Source organism: Ahaetulla prasina, chromosome 3 (genome assembly GCF_028640845.1).
Source record: "Ahaetulla prasina isolate Xishuangbanna chromosome 3, ASM2864084v1, whole genome shotgun sequence".
Lineage (NCBI taxonomy): Eukaryota > Metazoa > Chordata > Lepidosauria > Squamata > Colubridae > Ahaetulla > Ahaetulla prasina.
The window spans coordinates 176,349,651-176,372,082 of record NC_080541.1 but is presented as its reverse complement, the minus strand read 5'-3'; the positions used below and the strand labels follow the sequence as shown (position 1 = coordinate 176,372,082).

Sequence of the window (22,432 nt, the reverse complement as noted above, 5' to 3'; positions counted from 1 at the left end):
TTGGCACCAGCAATGCTCAGGAATCAGCCTAATCATCAGCCTCTGAAGCTGTTGTATAAAAAGATAAATGGAAAGAAGGAATAAATGAGCCATTTTCATAGCATTTTCTGAATCTGGAATCAAGACTTTTGTGCCATTTAAATGAAAATGCATGTAGAAAACAAAGATGGATATTAACATTCCCCAAACTGCTCTATCCCATCTCTTGTGGGCCACAAAGCTACTTAACCTGCTTGAAGACATAAGCTTCTCCTGTTTTCTGTCTTTTTCTTTTTCTGTGTCTATTTCATCGTATTATTGAAAAAAATAAATTAAGCAAACCAGCCTATAATTTCCCAGATCTTAATAGCCTAATAATAATATTAGTTGTTTCTAGTCCTCTAATACAAAACCTGACCACGGGAACAATCAAACACATTTGGTTTAAGTTGTGAAATAATTTTTTTCTTGATATTAAAGATCAGACCCTCTTAATCTGAAATGTGCTCAAAAGAAAGAGTTTTGCCTACATCACGCATCCTGAATAGTTAAGAGAGAATATTTTCAAAAGTTGTAAAGCCTGGAATAGAAATGTGTCAAACGGAAGGGTGCAGAAGAAACAGGACTTTTATGCCATTTATATATTTATACAAGCCAAAAGTAAGCGCCAAGGTCCTTCGATATTGTGCTTCTAATATATTTACATGCTGGTACATAGAGGAGTACTGCAGTAAAGTCAGAACTGACCATTCAAGAGGCTGTATGCATTAGTAATATGGATATCATTCAGACACAGCCCCAAATTACGAGATGCACAGATGTTCCAGCGAGGAAGAAAAGCTGGCAGGGAGGCAAGAATCATCAGAATATGAATACCTGTGCCCCATACTTACATTACTTTCAAGTCCCAATCTCCACAGGTAACAAAAATAGACTTGACCGTGGGATCCAAAAGGCCTTCCTTTGCCATCCACTCATCAACTCTCTGAAAGAAACAGACAGAAAGGAGATGAACTTTCAGAGACATGGAAAAGAGATGCATCAGTTAAACACTGATAAGCCTCACAATCACAAGAGAAGAAAATTGTGATCTTATCCAGGACAGCCGCCTCCTTACTTCCATCTCATCCTGTTCCCCTTCTCATTTCTATGAAGGTAAATTTGGATCTTTGAAGATTTCCAATAGGAGACATCAAGCAGTCAGTGAAGTGGTGATTTTATCAGGCATCACATTTCTGCTTACAGAACAACTTCTGAAAATTAATATTGCTTGGTCATTTCCTGCATGCCCTGACCCTGTTTCAACATCTTAACAAGTAATTATTTATAAAATCATGCTCAGATTCTAAATGAGCAGGCTTAATCAGCTACACAGCAGCAGCCACGAAGCAATCCAAATAAATACTTCCTAACAATTCTTCCTTTATTATTCATTTTTGTATTTAAGTCTTTCTATCACTAATGAACTAGGGTCATAGTGGCTATCGTTAGCCACTATGGCTTAGTGAAGCCCAAGAAGGTTCATTCTCACATCTTCAGAAATTGTTCCTCCAATGAGTTTAGAATCCAGATAGATTTCTTAAGTTTGGGAAGAACCGTAAGGTTTATCATGTGACCAAATCCAAAGATGGATAGGACCTTGAACTTTGTCTATAGACAGACCAGTAACAAGGGCATCTGTATTAATAACATTGTCACATGCTTCATAAGCTCAGTCAATAGCCTAATTTTGCAAATGTATTAGATACAGTATATCTGCAATACAGATAGTCCTCGACTTACGACCACAATTGAGTCCAAAATTTTTGTTGCTGAGTGAAACATTTGTTAAGTGCATTTTGCTCCATTTTACAACTTTTTGTGCCACTGTTGTTAAGTGAGTCATTGCAGTTGTTAAGTTAGTTGCATGGTTGTAGAGTGAATCTGGCTTCCCCATTGACTATTATTTATTTATTTATTTATTTATTTATTTAAATTTTTCTACCGCCCTTCTCCCGAAGGACTCAGGGCGGTGTACAGCCAAAGTTAAAACAATTTAAATATACACAATTAAAGTATCAATTTAAAATACATATTCAATAATGGCCAAATTAAAACCGTCAATTGACCCAACCTAAAATACCCCATATAAAATTACAAAAAATTAAAATTTGGAAATTTAAAAATCAAGCCAGTCCCGCTTGGATAAATAAATAAGTTTTTAATTCCCGGCGAAAGGTCCGAAGGTCAGATAATTGGCGCAAACCGGGGGGAAGTTCGTTCCAGAGGGTAGGTGCTCCAACAGAGAAGGCCCTTCCCCTGGGGGCTGCTAGCCAGCATTGCTTGGTGGATGGCACCCTGAGAAGACCTTCTCTGTGAGAGCGTACGGGTCGGTGGGAGGCATAAGGTAACAGCAGGCAGTCCCGTAAGTACCCGGGCCCTAAGCCATGGAGCACTTTAAAGGTGGTAACCAGAACCTTGAAGCGCACCCGAAAGACCACAGGTAGCCAGTGCAGACTGCGCAGGAGTGGTATTACCCGGGAGCAACGTGGAGCTCCCTCAATCACCCACGCAGCTGCATTCTGGACTAACTGGAGTCTCCGAGTGCACTTCAGGGGTAGCCCCATGTAGAGAGCATTGCAATAATCCAGACGAGAAGTGACAAGAGCATGAGTGACCGTGCATAAGGCATCCCGGTCCAGAAAGGGGCGCAACTGGCGAACCAGGCGAACCTGGTAAAAGGCTCTCCTGGAGACGGCCGCCAGATGGTCTTCAAACGACAGCCGTCCATCCAGGAGAACGCCCAAGTTGTGTATCCCCTTTGTTGGGGCCAGTGACTCGCCCCCAAAAGACAGCCGCAGTTGCAGCTGACTGTACCGGGGTGCCGGCATCCACAGCCACTCCGTCTTGGATGGATTGAGTCTGAGTCTGTTTCTCCCCATCCAGACCCATACGGCCTCCAGGCAACGGGACAACACTTCGACAGCTTCGTTGGGGTGGCCCGGGGTGGAAAAGTACAGCTGAGTGTCATCAGCGTACAGCTGATAACTCACCCCAAAGCCACTGATGACCTCGCACAACGGCTTCATATAGATGTTGAACAGGAGAGGCGAGAGAATCGACCCGAGGCACCCCACAAGGCGCCTCGCAGTCGATCTCTGCCCTCCTGTCAACACCGTATGCGACCGGTCAGAGAGCTAGGAGGAGAACCACCGATAAACAGTGCCTCCCACTCCCAAACTCTCCAACTGGCGCAGCAGGATACCATGGTCGATGGTATCAAAAGCCGATGAAAGATCTAACAGGACCGGGGCAGAGGAACAACCCCTATCCCTGGCCCTCCAGAGGTCATCCACCAACGCGACCAAAGCTGTCTCCGTGCTATACCCGGACCGGAAGCCGGACTGGAACGGGTCTAGATAGACAGCTTCATCCAGGTACTGAGGAAGCTGCCATGCCACCACACTCTCTACAACCTTCGCCACAAAGCGAAGGTTGGAGACTAGACGGTAATTACCCAAAATAGCTGGGTCCAGGGAAGGCTTCTTAAGGAGGGGTCTCACCACCGCCTCTTTCAAGGCGGCGGGAAAGACCCCCTCCAACAAAGAAGCATTTATAATTCCCCGGAGCCAGCCTCGTGTCACCTCCTGAGTGGCCAGCACCAGCCAAGAGGGACACGGGTCCAGTAAACATGTAGTGGCATGTAACCTCCCCAGCAGCCTGTCCATGTCCTCGGGAGCCACAGAATCAAACTCATCCCAAACAACATCAACAAGACGTGTCTCAGTCATCTCATCCGGATCATCACAATCTTGGTCCAAACTATCCCGAAGCTGAGCGATTTTATCGTATAGATAACCACTAAACTCCTCAGCACGTCCCTGCAAGGGGTCATCCCGTCCCCCCTGGTGTAGAAGGGAACGGGTCACCCGAAACAGGGCAGCCGGGCGGTTATCTGCCGACGCAATGAGGGTGGAAACGTAGGAACGTTTCGCAACCCTCAGTGCCACTAGGTAGGCTTTCGAAAAAGACCTAACTAGTGTCCGATCAGCTTCGGAACGGCTGGACCTCCAGGTACTCTCTAGGCGTCTTCTCCGGCGTTTCATCTCTCTCAGCTCCTCAGAGAACCAAGGAGCCAATTGAGATCTGCGCCAGGTCAGAGGCCGCAAAGGCACGACACGGTCCAAAGCCCCAGCCGCAACTAGTTCCCAGGCCGCAACTAGTTCCTCAGTCGTGCCGTGGGCAAGATCCTCAGGAAACGGCCCAAGCTCCGTCAGGAACCTCTCGGGGTCCATCAGGCGCCTGGGACGGAACCAACGCATTGGTTCCGTCTCCCTGCGGTGGTGAGCGGCGGTCTGAAAGTCTAGGCGGAGGAGAAAATGATCTGTCCATGACACCGGTATCGTCACTAAATCTCCTAATACCAGATCATTAAACCACTGTCCAGAGATATAAATCAAATCCAGTGTGGACCCCCCCGTGTGTGTAGGGCCATCAGTTACTTGGATCAGGTCCAAGGCCGTCATGGAAGCCTGGAACTCCTGAACCACCGTCGACGACAAGCCGGCCGATGGCAGATTGAAGTCCCCCATGACCAGAAGTCTGGGGATCTCAATCGCCACCCCGGCAAGCACCTCAAGCAGCTCAGGCAGGGCTGTAGTCACGTAGCAAGGAGCCAGGTACGCGATCAACAGACCCATCTTCACAAGAAGGGATTCACAACCAGCTATCTGAGGCACAGTGGACTCTCTCGGCTCCAGACTCTCTCTCATCACAACCGCCACCCCGCCATCCCTACCCTGGGCCCTCGGCTGATGGAATGCTCGGAAACCCGGAGGGCACAGTTCAACCAGGGGCACACCCCCTTCTGCGCCCAGCCAGGTCTCCGTAATGCCCATAAAGTCCGCGGACTCTCCCTGAATAAGATCACAGATCAGGGGGGCCTTATTGACCACGGACCGGGCATTGCACAACATCAACCGGAGGCCCGGGCCCTGAGGATCCTGACCTTCCGGGGAACGGATAAGAACTGAGGGACCGGAGCACGTGATCGCTTTTAAACAGCGAGCCCGTGCTCCCAGAAAATGATACGGCCCCCTGCTTCCGCCATATCTGCCCCTCCCACTTACTGTACAGATGGAACCAACCTCTACGCCTGGAACGAACCCCTCACCCCCCTCCCTCGGACCAGATAAAACGCCGTGAACAGACCCCAGGACTGGACCTACCCTCCCCGATGGGTTCCCCCCGTCGCTTCCCTCCCCCCTTTAAAAAACCCTTATTAAAAAACCTATTTACAAAACCCCAAAGATTCTTCTTCCTCGCATGCCACCACCTTTACTCTATACAGCAGAGGTCTTCAAACTTGGCAGCTTTAAGACTTGTGGACTTCAACTCCCAGAATTCTCCACAATTCTGGGAGTTGAAGTCCACATGTCTTTTTTTTTTTTTTTCATAAAAAGTTTTATTTTACAATCATATCAAATAATTCATCCAATGTACAGTTATATACAATTAGTCGGGCTTGCCCAGTCACCACCCCCTTTTAACACTCTTCCTCTTCTACCTTCTTTACTTTCCAAACCTTCCTCTCCTTCTCTTATCTACATCCTCCTCCCTCCACCCTACACCTTCCTTCTCCCTCTACTATCCTCTTCCTTCCTCTTCTCCTCTTTCCTACCTCCTACTCTCTCTTTTCTCCCTCCTCACCGTTCTAAAATGGTAACTATGCAGACCCGATCCTACATTAATTATATTTCTTCAATAATCCCTGTACATTAACCATCACTCCATCTCTACCAAACCCCCCAATTCCCTCCCCTTACCCCCACCCCCCATCCCGACTTCCCAGAACAAAATGCAGGGTATCAAAACTAACAATCATAATCCAAAATAATTCCTAAATTATAATCTCTAGTCACACCACACTTAGTCACACTCTCAATTCCCCTCTCCTTCAAAAATATATCTAATACAAAATATTTCCTAAATTTACTCATATGCTATTCAATATTTTTTTATCTGATACTTATTTTAAATATAATCAATCCACATTTTCCATTCTAGAATATATTTTCTAGTGTATAGTCTTTCAAGTAAGCGGAGATTTTGTCATCTCTGCCAGATTTGATACTTTGAGTGTCCATTCTTGATTGTAGGTAATTCTTCTTTCTTCCAATACTGAGCAATCAAAAGTCTTGCGACTGTTATTAAGTTCAAAATCAATTTAGTCTCTATAGCTGTGTAGTCCATAATTATTCCTAGTAGAAAGAACTGCGGAGTAAACTTAATCTTTTTCAAAATATTCTGCATGATCCACCATACTTTAATCCAAAATGCTTTAACTTTTTTACAAGTCCACCATATATGGTAATAAGTAGCATCTTCACAATCGCATCTCCAACATTTAGCAAGATCTAATATGTGTTTCTTGTAAACAGGTAATGTCATTTTTAAATTGTTTCAAATAATGAAATACTTTCCTTCTCTTCTACGGTGAGTTCAGGCCATTAACATTCCAAGATAGGAAACTTTTGGAACACCAGCCGCAGATCACATTTTACTTTAGGCCTTGCTCCTCCCACTGTTTCCGTTGTAGTAGTTGCCAGTTGTTGTTGTGCCTTCATCTCTTGTTCCTTGCGTTTAGCAGCAGCTCTTGTCAACCTTTGTTCTTTTGAATCTAAACCCGTCGTAGGTATTTCCAACACTTGTAATAAATCTTCTTCCATCACAATCTGTTCTTGTACCTGCTTCACTTCTCTTTCCTTCACTTCAGCCTCCCTTCTTCTAGCTTCCAATGGGGGAAGACTTCCAACTTTAATACCTCAACATAAAATTCTCTTGCTTTTCCAACCGTATTGAAACGATGTACTTTCCCTGCATAATATACTATTATACCAGTTGGAATATCCCATCTATATTCAATCTGATGTTTTTTAAGTTCATTCACCAGGAAGGCAAATTCCTTCCTAGCCCTTAACATTTTGGTGGGATTTCCTTTAATATCAAAATATCTTGACCAGCAATCTGAATCTTCTCCCCCTTATATGAAGCTTGCAAAATCTGATTTCTCACTGTTCTGTTTGTAAAATAAATAACAACATCCCTTGGCAACTTTTTTTGCCTTGCTATCCAAGAATTCACGATATATTTTATCAATTTGATAAGCCACATCTGCTGGACGAGCTGCTAATATCTCAGCAAATACTTCAGAAAAATTTCCTTAAATTCTCTTCCTTATTTTCTTTCAAACCTCGAATTCTAAGAGCAAATTCCATATTTCTATATTGTATCAAAACTATTTCATCCTCTGTTTTTCCATTTTACTTTGAAATTCATCCATTTTATTTTCTAATTTTAAATTATGTTGCTTAATTTCTTCAACCTCCTCCTCCAATAAAATCACATTCGTTGCCAAACTTGTACTGCCATTACAAATCCTTCTTTAACTTCTTTATTTCCCACTTGAATTTCTGATATCTGCTCTTTCATTTCAGACATCTCATCAGTTATTACTTTAAATTTTTCTTCTATAAAGCCTTTTAAGTTCTCTTGTAACGCCTCTAAATTCAATGTTCTAGTCTCTGCTGTATGAGCTGGAGAGGCACCAGCTGATAAAGTTCCAGAGCTCTTTGTTACAGTAGACTTTAATTGTTTGGCTGCCATCTTCTATAAAATTATTTATTTATTTATTTCCAACTTAATATTCACTTTAAATCTTCTTAACCTCTAAAAACACAGTCTTTTAAAGCAGTATTTAAAAATCTCCCTAGATTCTATCAGCAGGCAGCAAAGAGTTAAAGAGTAAAGCAGCAAGTAACATGCAAATTACCAACTGCAGACAACGCTGAAAGTATCGCTTCCACTCGTTAACTTGTTAACAATTCGCCTCCATTTTTTTACTGTTTTCAAGCTTGTTACAAAGTATCGGGGAATCGGCTTGGCTACTTGCTTAAAGTTCTCCCACTTTCGTTCTGTCCGGTATAATCCTTTATTGTCCAAAATAAATCTCGGGGTTTGGTCGGGGTGATTGGTTCCAAAGCAGAAGAATCCTCGGATCTGGAGCACTTGGTTACTGGAGGAACTTAACCCTTCAAACCCCTTTTTCTCAGGGCTTTAGGAAATTCAACCCCTGCCCTCAGCTCACCCCTTCTCCTTCTCCCGAAGAGGGGGTTTTCTGAACCGCTGGACAGCAGATTTAAGCTGTCCTAGCGATTCCACATAATCCAGAGGTTGGTGATCGTAAAGATCACCGCCATCACCTATGGTGCCAAACCGGAAGTCTCCACGTTATCGCTTTTAGACAGTGAGTCCGTGCTCCCGGAAAATGATACGGCCCCTTGCTTCTGCCATATCTGCCCCTCCCACTTACCGTACAGATGGAACCAACCTCTATGCCTGGAACGAACCCCTCACCCCCCTCCCTCGGACCAGATAAAACGCCGTGAACAGACCCCGGGACTGTACTTACCCTCCCCGACGGGTTTATTCCCCCCCCGTCGCTTCCCTCCCCCACTTTAAAAAACCCTTATTAAAAAACCTATGTACAAAACCCCAAAGATTCTTCTTCCTCACATGCCACCTCTCCGGGTCCCAAGACCCCTCGTTAAGGCAGGCCCTTGATAATCCAGAGGGCCATTCCTGCGAGACGGGGGAACCTCGCAGTCGGAGAAGTTCAGCAACGAATATTTCATGCAAGAGATTAAATAACAGTAGGGAAAAAAAGGTGTTCCCTAGCCGCTCGATGATATCGCGGCCTACGGGCAAAGTCAGGACAGTCACAAAACCAAGGCCAAATGGCCGGTAGGGGCAATAGTCAAGATGGAAGTTCGGCTGATGGATTCCGCCCGTTAATGCCGCCCATAATGGATGCCGCTAATGGTATCTCAGCCGCTGATGGTATCAATGCCGCTGTACGATACCGCTGCTGGCCAACGCGTCGCACACCCGGCCGCCGATGTCCTGAGCGGCCGCCTCGCCGCGAGACCGTGTTCCGGCCTGGCCCTTTCCAGCGGGCGCCGCCCCGCGCCCAGCCAAAATGGCCACCAGCAACCGCCGGCAACCGCTCGCCCGCCTCTCCAGCCCCGTTCCCGGCAGCCAAGGGTCTAACAAGACCCCAAAGATCTCCTTTCGGCTGCCGGAAAGATGTTCTATGGGGCGGCGGGCCCAGACAGCTCAAAGGCCGCCTCCAAGGCATCGCGGCCAGAAAGAACACCAACCCACCACCGGCATGATTCTCAGAACGCCGCCATTCCCACGCATGCGTAGAAGAGTATGCTTGTCAGACGATCAGAAACAGGACCCCAGGACTTTGCAACTGTCATAAATGTGAATCAGTTGCCAAGCAATTTGTCACTGACTCAAATATTGGAATATGATTACAGGGATGCTGCAATGGTTGTATGTGTGAAAAATGGTCGTAAATCATTTTTTTAGTGCTGTTGTAACTTTGAACGGTCACTAAATGAACTGTTATAAGTCGAGGATTACCTGCATGTGTTACATTTCTAAACATTTTGAAAGGCAACCTAAGGCATAGAATTGAACAAAACTTATAGTCTAGAGTTAGGCAAAATTATTACTATGATAGTTTTCTGGAGTTCTTAATTTGAAAAAATATTAATAATAATAAAACAGGAAGCTGCATGCTGAAAAGAAATGTGCCAATCTCTAGCATCATATTCATTTATATCTGAGCATAATGTAATTCCTATAGGCATTTAGAAAACAAAAATAATAAAAATAATGGATGATTGCAGCCTTGTGATTTGTTTGAATTTGGCCCAGAAAAAAATCTAGGGAACCTGGTGGCAGCATCCTGAGGTACTAGAGGAGGCAAGGGAAGGAATCTTACCAGTTTATTTATGCCAAATATCTATGTTGTGTAGCCATCGTAGCAATTATTTCATAAATAGTCAATCTTTTCCTACCAATCATTTAGTTATAATACTCATATTTTCTCAGAATTCCAAGCATACCACAACATCTTGCTTAATATCTCCAGAAACAATAGAATTATTACTAGCCTTAAATGTGAAAATGAACTCCTTAACATCATGCAAAAATGGATACTCATCCTCAAGATCAAATCCAGAAATAATGCAAACTTTAATTCTATATTCAGGGGAAGCATAGCTCCATCCTTACAGCCTAAAATATGATAAAATACAAACAATAACTATAGTTTTATAGGATAGTTAAACATCTTAAAATTGCATTGAGTTGGATGATGTTATTTAGACCATGAAGTTCAACCCTTTGCTCAGGGCAGAAATAGAAATGAAAGCAACCCTACAAATATTTTTCCAGACTTCCCTAAGATAGCTAGCAAATGAAAGAGAAACTAACACAGGGGTGTCCTAACTACAGCCCGCGGGCCAACTGCGGCCCACGGGTCAGTTTTTATTGGCCCGCAGCAAATTCTGAAAATATAATTGAATATGGCCCGCACATGGCGCTTGAGCTCAACTCTGTTGCACTTCTCAACCAGCCCCAGTACTAGAAACTCAGCGGCCGCCTGGGGCTGCCGCCTTCACCATTCTGCCCGGCTTCCCAGGTGGGGCGGCCTGGTGCAATAGAAGGTTGCGCAACGTCTCGGGTAAAATATATAATAAAAATCGTAGATGGCTCCTGTTTCTGTACGTGACTCTTCCGTCCCGGCGCGGGGCTGTTGCAAAGAGGGTTGGGGCAGTTCAGCCGCCGAGTGGTAGGGGGAGCTCGCGCAGCGACGGAAAGGTGGCGCCTGCGTAGCTGCGCCACCAAAATGGGCAACTCTGAGGATGAATTTCGGCGGCGGGATCCGCCGGGGCAGCGGCGGGGGGCAGCGGCGCGCGGGATAGGCACAGGCGATGCTCCCACCGCCGCCCCGTCCCGTCCCCCCAGAGCGCGGACTGAAGCGAGGCGGTGCCCCTCGGCCGCCCAGGAGGAAGAGGCGGCGGGAGGCGGACGGAGAGCCGCTGGTGGTTCCGGCCAAGTCCCGCTCGGAGGTCGGGCCAGGCGGGAGGCGGCCCAGGGCTGGTGAGTCAGGCGGGAGGCGGGGAGTGGGGGGAAGAGGCTGAGGGGATCGCCGCCTGGGAGCCACTGACTGCCACCTGCTCTCCGCCTAGAGATGAAGGGCCGAGTTCGCCTTCAATCCAAAGGACAGCATCACTGCTCCCACTGAGAGCAATGTTCTTCACATTATAGGTGAGTTAGAAATACACACAGTAATCATGTGTCAATATGTCACCTCTTGTGTGTGGCCCGGGCCTTTGCTTATTTTTCTGTATTTGGCCCTCACCAAAAAAACTTTGGACACCCCTGATCTAACAGCTGGTTTGAGGCCTTAGGAGATATTGAAAAGTTTTCTCTAGCATTTAGTCTGAATCTAGAAACAATGGCCTGGTTTTACTATGAATTCCATTTGATAATACTGAAAAAAGATTAATAGAACTCAAATGTTGTAACAGAAGTCCACGCATCTTAAAAGTAAGCAAAGAAAATCCCAAACCTCATCAGACAGAACCCTCAAGATCACAGATACCATTTGGAGTCTCTTCTTCTTCTTGTTGTTACTAGTTGCGAAATCGTGTCCGACCCATCGCGACCCCATGGACAATGTTCCTCCAGGCCTTCCTGTCCTCTACCATCCTCTGGAGTCCATTTAAGCTCATGCCTACTGCTTCACTGACTCCATCCAGCCACCTCGTTCTCTGTCGTCCCTTTCTTCTTTTGCCCTCAATTTTTCCCAGCATTAGGTTCTTTTCCAGTGAGTCCTTCTTTCTCATTAGGTGGCCAAAGCATTTCAGTTTCATCTTCAGGATCTGGCCTTCTAAGGAGCAGTCAGGGTTGATCTCCTCTAGGACTGACTGGCTTGATCACCCTGCAGTCGAAGGGACTGGCAGGAGTCTTCTCCAGCACCATAGTTCAGAGGCCTCAATTCTCTGGTGCTCAGCCTTTCTTATGGTCCAACTTTCACAGCCATACATTGCAACTGGGAAAACCATAGCTCTGACTATACGCACTTTTGATGGTAGGGTGATATCTCTGCTTTTTAGAATGCTGTCTAGATTTGCCATAGCTTTCCTCCTCAGGAGCAAGCGTCTTTTAATTTCTTGGCTGCAGTCCTCATCTGCGGTGATCCTGGAGCCCAGGAAAATAAAATCTGTCACTACCTCCATTTCTTCCCCATCTATTTGCCAGGAATTGAGAGGGCTGGATGCCTTGATCTTAGTTTTCTTAATATTTAGTTTCAAGTCAACTTTTGCACTCTCCTTCTTCACCAGCAACAAGAGGCTCTTTAGTTCCTCTTCACTTTCTGCCATTAGAGTGGTATCATCTACATATCTGAGGTTGTTGATATTTCTCCCGGCAATCTTAATTCCAACTTTTGATTCATCTAGCCCCACCTTTCTCATGATGTGCTCTGCATATAAGTTAAATAGACAGGGTGACAGTATGCAGCCTTGCCGGACTCCTTTCCCAATTTTGAACCAATCAGTGGTTCCGTGTCCAGTTCTCACTGTTGCTTCTTGACCTGCATATAGGTCTCTCAAAGGACAAATAAGATGGTCTGGTACTCCCATCTCTTTAAGAACTTGCCACAATTTGTTATGATCCACACAATCAAAGGCTTTAGCATAGTCAATGAAGCAGAAGTAAATGTTTTTCTGGAACTCCCTAGCTTTCTCCATGATCCAGCGTACATTGGCAATTTGATCTCTAGTTCCTCTGCCTCTTCGAAATCCTGCCTGTACTTCTGGTAGTTCTTGATCCACATACTGCTAAAGCCTAGCTTGTAGGATTTTAAGCATAACTTTACTAGCATGTGAAATGAGTGCAATGGTGCGATGGTTTGAACATTCTTTGGCATTGCCTTTCTTTGGAATTGAAATATAAATTGACCTTTTCCAATCCTGTGGCCAATGTTCAGTTTTCCAAATTTGCTGGCAAATCGAGTGTAGCACTTTTACTTCATCGTCTTTAAGATTTTGAATAGCTCACCTGGAATACTGTCAACTCCACTAGCTTTCTTGCTGCTCAGATTTCCTAAGGTCCATTTGACTTCACGTTATAGGATGTCTGGCTCAAGGTCAGTGACTACCCCATCGTGGTTATCAGGGACATTAAGCTTGTTCTAGTTCTTCTGTGTAATTGGGCCACCTCTTCTTAATCTCTTCTGCCTCTGTTAGGTCCCTGCCATTTTGGTCCTTTATCATGCCCATCTTTGCATGAAACATTCCCTTCATATCTCCAATTTTCTTGAAGAGATCTCTGGTCCTCCCTATGCTATTGTTTTCTTCTATTTCTTTGCACTGTTCATTTACAAAGGTATTCTTATCTCTTCTAGCTATTCTCTGAAATTCGGTATTCAATTGGGTGTATCTTTCTCTTTCTCCCTTGCCTTTTGCTTCCCTTCTTTCCTCAGCTATTTGCAAAGCTTCCTCAGACAGCCATTTTGCTTCCTTGCGTTTTTTTCCCTTTGGGATGGTTTTAGCTGCTACCTCTTGTACAATGTTGCGAACTTCCGTCCATAGGTCTTCAGGTACTGTCTATCAAATCTAATTCCTTAAATCTATTTCTTACCTCTACTGTATATTCATCAGGGATATGATTTAGTTCATACCTGAGTGACCTAGTGCTTTTCCCTACTTTCTTCAATTTAAGCCTAAATTTTGCAAGGAGAAGCTCATGATCTGAGCCACAGTCGGCTCCTAGTCTTGTTTTTACTGACTGTATACAGCTTCTCCATCTTTGGCTGCATCTTTGGCTGCAGAGTACATAGTCAATCTGATTTCTGTGTTGACCGTCTGGTGATGTCCATGTGTAGAGTTGTCTCTTGGGTTGTTGGAAAAGTGTTTGGTATGAGCATCGTATTTTTTTGACAGAATTCTATCAGCCTTCATTCTGTACTCCAAGGCCAAACTTGCCTGTTATTCCAGTTATCTTTTGGCTTCCTACTTTATCATTCCAATCCCCCATGATGATAAGGGCATCATTTTTTGGTGTTAATTCTATAAGGTGCTGTAGGGCTTCATAGAACCAGCCAATTTTATCCTCTTCAAGCACCAATGGTTGGGGCAAACACTTGGATTACTGTGATGTTGAATGGTTTGCCTTGGACTCGAACTGAGATCATTCTATTCTGACCTAGGCTTCCTGATACAATAAAAGCACACAATGAGTTCAAAAAAACTCTCTATTTCCACGACTGTGAATTCTGCTCATTCAGAGCCTGTTCATTCCCAATCTGTTCATTCACAGAGGACTCCCAAATAATTGTAAAGAGTCCAACAGAAATCTGCCACAATTCTTCGGGATAATGCTAATAAACACCCACCTTTATCTCCCTTGACATGCTGCCAAGACCTAATTGGCAATTAACTTTGCAAAGCCACACAGAACATAGAGTCAACACAGAGCTGCAGTCTTGAAAATGGCCAGCACGAACAACAGTTGCTTCCTGCATAGGGCTCACGTGCCTTTGCTCCTCCTTTATGTCTTATGGGAGGGGCCAATCATCTCCAAGCCCTACTCCAAAGTCATCCCTTTTGTTTTAACTATTGCCTTCTGGCAGCTCTGCGCATGCATGCACTGGGAACAGGCTTCCCCTGTTCCTCTGCCTCGTTAATGTCTGACTCTGGAGCTCTGGAGTCCGCACATAACTCCCAGATGGCCCTGGCCCCATCTCTGCATCTGATGCAGAGCCCTTGTCCAAGCCTTCCCAAGATTCCAAGTCTGGTCCATGTTCCTCCCCAGCCTCGTCACTGTCTGACTCTGCTGCCAGCTCCGCAGGCCGCCTGCAGACCACAACACATTCTGTCATTTTGGGGACTGTATCCCAGTATTGTTTTTCCTACTCTTTTATTGATTATGAAGGCTACTCCATTTCTTCTGAGGGATTCTTGCCCTCAGTAGTATACCTGATGGTCATCTGAATTAAATTCACCCATTCCTGTCCATTTTAGTTCACTGATTCCTAAGATGTCAATGTTCAGTCTTGTCATCTCTTGTTTGACCACATCCAGCATGCCTTGATTCATGGATCTTACATTCCAGGTTCCTATGGAGAAAAAAATCTTTACAGGACTTTCCTTTCACCATCAGATGCATCCACAACTAAGTGTCCTTTCAGCTTTGGCCCAGTCGCTTCACTCTTTCTGACGCTACTAGTACTAGCCCTCTGCTCTTCCCCAGTAGCATACTGGACACCTTCCAACCTGAGGGGCTCACCTTCCAGCGTCATATCTTTTTTCCTTTTGGTACTGTCCATAGGGTTTTCATGGCAAAGATACTGGAGTGGGTTGCCATTTCCTTCTCCAGTGGATCACGTTTTGTCAGAACTCTCTGCTATGACCTGTTCATCTTGGGTGGCCCTGCACGGCATAGCTCATAGCTTCACTGAGCTACGCAAGCCCCTTTGCCACGACAAGGCAGTAATCCATGAAGGGGTTGGAGTCTCTAGGCTTATACATATGCACTATGCTGTGTTTTAGGCATTCCCAATAACCAACAGGAATCCCCGAGGATGAAATGGTATACTCTATTTGAAAGATTGAGTAGATTTTGAATAGACTTTGAGTATATGAGCAGAACTGTGAGCAATAGCTGGATGGGACAAAGCAGTTTTAGCGCAGTCCTCATTTGCACATGGTTTTACAAAGCATCTTAACCATGTCCCAGTTGTCAACGGTTTTTACTGAAGAATAATTCATCCTCATCAAATGGAAGATTTTCAATTCTGGATTTGGCCTCTAATGTGATTCCAGTGCAGCAGAGCTAGGCATGGTAATGCAAGGCAACAGAAGATGTTGTAAGTTTGCCTGCCAAGTCAGTTGCATGACGAACCATATTTAATTTCTACTTGGCAAAACCCACTGCTTCTATTTGAAAAATGTGGACTATTTGTCTTTTGTTCTCTGAAAAATTAGAAGGAATGAAAATATCTTCTCTCACAAAAGAAACTATTTTGCTTGAGAGTTGGCATGTATATGGAGAGAATTCTGAAGAGTATAAGCTGCATCTGAGACTATCCGATTTTCTGCCTTCTTTTTCCAAAGATGCAAAAGGTTGTTGATAATAGAAATCTGTGATATCTCCACTATAATGAAGATAAAAGTATCTTTTTTATTTTACATTATAAAGATTCTCATCAATTCACAAGGAATTAATTGATATAAGTTAATATCTTCCAGAAGTATCTAATTTCTTTAGCAAGACTGGAAGTTTTTTTATTTTAGGACTGGTGAAGTGCTAGTATTTTGAAATAAGTTGTTTCAAATAAAGTTTGACAAGTTTATTAAACCTATAGATCAAAAGTCTGTTCCATCATATCAATTCATTCACAGTAGAAATTAAGGACTTTTGAAAAAAGAAATGGGTACTTGTCTTCAACCTGAATATCAAGCAATGATAATAAAGAAATCAAGTAAAATCAAGAAAGTGCAAACATTTAAAAATAGTCTGAGCACACTGATCTGGGGGAGTTGAACCCCTGGTTCAATTTCAAGACAAATAAGACCACACTTAGAATACTGCATCCAGTTTTGGTCACCATATTATAAAAAAATATGTTGCAACTCTAGAAAGAGTGCAAAAAGAGCAACAAAGATGATTAGGGGCCTGGAGGCTAAAATATATGAAGAATGGTTGCAGGAATTAGGTATGTCTAGTCTAGTGAAAAGAAGGAGTAGGGTAACATAATAGCAGTGTTCCAATACTTGAGGGGCTTCCACAAAGAAGAAAGGGTCAATCTATATTCCAAAGCACCAGAAGGCAAGACAAGAAACAATGGATGGAAATTAATCAAGGAAAGAAGAGACCTAGAACTAAGGAGAAATTTCCTAATAATGAGGACAGTTAACCAGTAGAACAGCTTGCCTTCAGAAGTTGTGGGTGCTCCATCACTGGAGGCTTTTAAGAGGAAACTGGACAGTCACCTATCTGAAATGGTGTCAGGTATCCTGCTTGAGCAGGGGTTTGGACTAGAAGATCTCAAAGGTCCCTTTCAATTCTTATTTTGTTAATATGCCATTTTACCAATTTGTTCACTATAGGAACTGAGGCCTTTGGAAAAAGAGTTGGATGCTTGATTCTGATCTTAACTATTGATGAGCACTCTTTGACTATTGTTTTCAAGACAATTTGAGCTCATCTAACTACTGCCATCCAGTGGTATTTGCTCACTAATCACAGTGTCATGGGGTATTTCGATCAAGATACATTGTGTTCACAGCATTCTCACAACATAAGGAACTAATTAAAAAAATTACTTTTAATAAAGTAAGATTAGTTTGAAAAAAGTGTACTTGACATTCCATACTGATTTTTAGTAATGTACATTTTGTCAAGGTACATATCAATTATTTAAATACAATGATTTTGTTCACGTATGAATACTGGCCTGTCTGTAACTCTCTGAATTCTGTTTCTCTTTTTGATACCCTAAAGCATGTACATTATGTATCTATCAAGCCAAAGCTGCAATCCTGCTCTCCCAACAAGTTCTTCACAATTGCCTAGTATAATACATCTTTTTATCTTAGAGAAGACTAAGCAAAAATAAGAGTTAAGTATTTTAGCTAATTATCTGCTAACCTTTTGTCCATCTCCATTAAGCAATCAGCATGCTGTTTCACTCCAGTTCCTTTTATTTTAAGCACAACTGAAGAGTATCTTTTTGCTAACCTCTACTCATTACCAATCAGGGCTGTCTGTATTTCCTTTTTACACATGACCTGTCTCACTTTCCACCTCTTATATACATCCATTTATATTTTCAGATCTTCATTAAGTGTTCTATGTGGTTATCTTCTGGTGTCTATTTTTTTCCTCTTTGAAAATATTTGTGATTGTGTTTTAGAGCCACTTTTAGTGTCTCCCATCCACCTTGAACAACCTTTTCCCATTAGTTTCTGCTGCCATGGAATCCCTGAGTGTATTAAAATCTGCTTTCTTGAACTCCAAATTATATTGATTATTCTCATCTTTATTTTTCCTTCAACTAATAACTCCAGAATTGTATAGCCATTTTCCTCCAAAGTTCCTACTATTCTCACTTTATCTATTAAATCTTCCCTATTGGTTAGGATCAAGTCTAGAATAGCTAATTTACCTTAGAGCCATGATGGTGAATCTATGGCAAGTGTGCCAGAGGTGCCACGCAGAGCCCTCTCTGTGGGCATGTACACCGTCGCCCCAGTTCAGCCAGCTGGTTGTCGGGTTTCCGGCGCTCTTGTAGGCGCATGCGTGCCTGCACCTTCAGGTCTGGGCACCCTGTCCCTAAAAGGTTTGCAATCACTGTCTTAGAGCTTCCTCCATCTACCACCTTTGAATAAATTAACTGTCAAACCAGAAATTTCTTGGAAATAGTATACTTGGCAGAGAATTCCCCAGTAGATAATGAGGTAATTCAAATCCCTAGTCATTAGCATCTAATGCCTTTTTGAACTATCTGAAATTTGCCTTTGGAAATACATCCAAACTTCTCCATGCCTTAAGTCTTACAACAATGTAAGAGACACAGTCAGAAAACCATGAATCAAAAAACACTGTTAAGGATTTATAGAATGATTTTGATCACAATCCCATTCAAGATTCAAGGTAAAGGGATTTAACACCTACAGCAAGATTTGTATTAAATAGCAAACCCTGTCAAAGTTTTGGCAAAGGACAGGTTACCTAGTAATCACTGAATTATTGAAATTCAGACCAGATTGCCATAGGTATAATTCCAATGTCTGATTGAACCCAAATAAATCCTTTTATCTAAGAAACTCTTATTTCCGCACAAGCAAAGCTGAATTGGTGCTATTTAGATCAAGTTGCTGGCCCATTAAGAAACAATAGCTTCTTCAAACAACCTTCTTTCTACTCTCTCTGGTGTTCAGCTTGGAAAATTGTGCTCCCATAGGTTTGGGGCCTGCATCCATGCTTTCAAGTTTCCATGCTTTCAAGGCCAATGTTGCAGAATAACAGGAGTAGAAGGCGTCAGGACTTCAGTCATCCAATCTTTTATTCTTATCAGCTTCTGTTTTTCATAGGAAGAATTATTGGGGGAGGGGATGGGGGGATGTTCCTGCTTCTGCTTATTGTAATACAGATACTTTCAAAAGCATTAATAGTATCTACTGTAATTCCAATAGCATAGAACGTCATTCTTGATTGATATAGAGCAATTTCCAGGAAGTTCATGCACTTGGATTTCTGCTATTTTAGCATACTGTGTAATATCTCTCTTTTTATTGCTTCTGAACTCTGTGAAGAAGTTGTATTCTTGAATTATGTATTTCAATCATGAGAATTATCCTACTAGGACTTAGTTGTATCTTTCATCACATTTGTCTTCCTCTATTAAAAGTTCAAATTCATCTTGTTTGGCATGTACTCTCAGTATGAAAGAAAAGATCTTTACAAGTTACCATAATTTTTCTTCCAGATTTTTCATTGAGTGGTTTAAAAGATCCCACTACAGTTACTCTCTTGCTTCCTTCCACAGTACACAAATCCTTATTACAAGTGTTTCTTGTTTCTTGTATAAAAGCTTGAATCCTGTTTCAAAACTCCAGAAATGTAAGGTGAGCAGCCTCAAGAAGTTAAGAAGTAACAATTGAAGACTTAGGGTTTGTTTCCTTTTAGGGGAGTTTTATTTCTATCAACTTTTATTCAGATAAAAATCAGGCCAAGTTTTTGGAAGGAAGGGATTAAGAAGCAAAATAGATGTCTTAAGCCTCTGACATTAAGTAGATCCCTTAACCAACCCATCCCCATCCTCCTAGCACATATACACACAGATTTACATTTAAATCTTCCCCACTATGGTATCATTAGCAAGATATATAAAACTAGATTCTGGGTTCCAAACCAAAACCAGTTGTTCACTTCTGATCTAAAGCCCTTGCATTTCTTTTCTATATCTTGTGGTGAGTAGTTTCCCATACTCTAGCTCTTCCTAAATTTTCTCCAAGAAATCTTAATGAGCTGACTACTTACTATCCCAGTCTTCTTACTGCTTTCTCAAGCACCAAGAATCTATGTTTGTTACAAGCATTGTTTTCTAGTAGGAAACAAACTCTAGAGAAATACAGAGATGGCAATGAAGAATATAAAGCAACCATTAGTAAAATATGAGGTTAGCCTGAGGGGGAAAAAAGTACAAGAAAGAAACTTCAAATTGATTCACCTTGATTTATTTATATAAGGAGAGGGAGGACTATCAGTCTGCAGAGTCTGCTATCAGTGTATCTGTATCTCAGGGTTACAGTGTAACTCTGTATCAGTGAAACAGAATTCTTGTGTTACCTATTTCCTGATGACTTACCTCAAATGGTTGATAAATATACCAGCTCACAAGTTTATTCATTTATTTTCTATATTCATATATTATCATAAAAATTCTATCCATTATGGATTCCTGCATATTATTTATGACAGTTGCGCTGTTCTGGGATCATGTGATCATATTTTGCAATCTTCTGACATCTCACAAGCAAAGTTAATGGGGAAGTCAGATTTAGTTACCGTAATAAACATATTATTAAGTTAAAAACTGTAGTGCTTCACTTAACAACTGTGGCAGAAAAAGTCCAAAAATGGGACAAAACTCCCTTAACAAATGTCTTGCTTAGCAGCCGAAGTTGGGCTCAAATGTGGTCGTAAGTCAAGGACTACCTGTACAATTTTTTGTTCTGTATTCTGGAGAGGACATCAACCTTTCGCCTCAATTTCAAATTTTCAGTTGCCACCATAATAAAGTGGTGTTTTGGCCTGCCATATAACAGTAAAAAATATATTCATTCCATGTTGGCTAAAATACATAAGTCCTGTCTCTGTCCTGTATTGAACTGTATTACAGTATCAGTACTAACTAAATTAAAAGGAGGCAGGGTCCTCTCAGGCTACGTTCATGGCTCTGATAAAGGAATGAGATCCCTTGGGTTGTGAATAAACTATTAAGGTTAGTTCCCCTATTAATTAGAAGATAAAAGATAGGCCTTCTCCCAGGATTAGCTGAAACAGTTCTCAATGGAGTAGCATGGAAGGCTCACTACTGAATGTCATTCAGGATACCCAGCTGTCTCTTTTTCCTTCACCAAGCAATTCCATATTATCACTGAAGCAAGGGATGCAACTTCACCCTTTAATCAGATTTCCTCACGCAGCTGTGGTTGCAATTATTTTGATCAAGAACTATTAGGCCCAAATTCTGAAGGGAGCAGAGCATCACACCATAATCAAGTAGGATTCACCTCTTGAAATTCCATTCACAGAGACTAAACACCAAACGCTATTGATTGTGAAAATACTTTCAGCTCATTAAGCTTTAAATGCTATGATTATGTCCCATATTCAGATACCTTAAATAAAATGGTTTTATTACTAAATATTTAATTATATCTATTATCTTCCATGCAGTATTCTTAATGTAACACTGAAGACCGTCACCAGTAAAAGAATTCCTCTACATATACCTCCTCATGGCTTTTGGCAACAGTCAAACACCTTTGACACGAACAGCTGGAAATGACAGATCAATGGCTCAATATTCACAACAGCATGTCACTGATGTGACAGCAAATGTTATTCTAATGAAGCTGTAATCATAGTCAAATTATGTGGTTCAATACACAAGAAGAAGAAGGGGGAAGGGAGAAATAGGATCAGGGGTCAGGAACGAAAGGTTATTCTGCTTACCTCAAGCACTTGCTGGAGACTAGGCTGTCCATCCACCATGGCCTGAATAATTCCAGTCAGCTAAAACAAAAGAAACACAGAATACACATATTAATTGAAAACTAAATAGCCATAGGGAAAAAAAAGCTCACTTCCATCCCACCTTCCTTTTTTGTTACTGTTGAGGCTTTCATTGCTTTTTTAAAATACTAAATACTAATGCTAAAACACTATACAGAAAACATCAAAGGGCAAACAACACAGACAAGGAAGAATACACAAAAGTAAATAAATCCCGTCCTTCATTTTGCTTACTGGAATTCTTAAACACAAGCAGAATATAATTAATAGAATAGATAGAATAGAATAGAATTTTATTGGCCAAGTGTGATTGGACACACAAGGAATTTGTCTTGGTGCATATGCTCTCAGTGTACATAAAAGAAAAGATACGTTCATCAAGGTACAACATTTACAACACAATTGATGATCAATATATCAATATAAATCATAAGGATTGCCAGCAACAAGTTATAGTCATACAGTCATAGGTGGAAAGAGATTGGTGATGGGAACTATGAAACGATTAATAGTAGTGCAGATTCAGTAAATAGTCTGACAGTGTTGAGGGAATTATTTGTTTAGCAGAGTGATGGCCTTCGGGAAAAAAACTGTTCTTGTGTCTAGTTGTTCTGGTGTGCAGTGCTCTATAGCGTCGTTTTGAGGGTAGGAGTTGAAACAGTTTATGTCCAGGATGCGAGGATCTGCAAATATTTTCACGGCCCTCTTCTTGATTCGCAGTATACAGGTCCTCAATGGAAGGCAA

At 42.4% G+C, this 22,432-nt stretch overlaps 1 protein-coding gene across 2 annotated transcripts in view; it reads right to left on the bottom strand.

Annotated features, from left to right (window-relative positions):
* ERI3 (ERI1 exoribonuclease family member 3) overlaps positions 1-22,432 on the bottom strand; it is a 289,470-nt gene that overhangs the window by 220,172 nt on the left and 46,866 nt on the right. For both annotated transcript variants that reach the window (XM_058177046.1, XM_058177047.1), the window contains exons 4-5: positions 21,628-21,687; positions 873-964 (exon numbers count right to left, since the gene is read on the bottom strand). In XM_058177046.1, the coding sequence (XP_058033029.1) occupies positions 873-964; positions 21,628-21,687 (152 nt within the window). The remainder of the gene's footprint in view (positions 1-872; positions 965-21,627; positions 21,688-22,432) is intronic.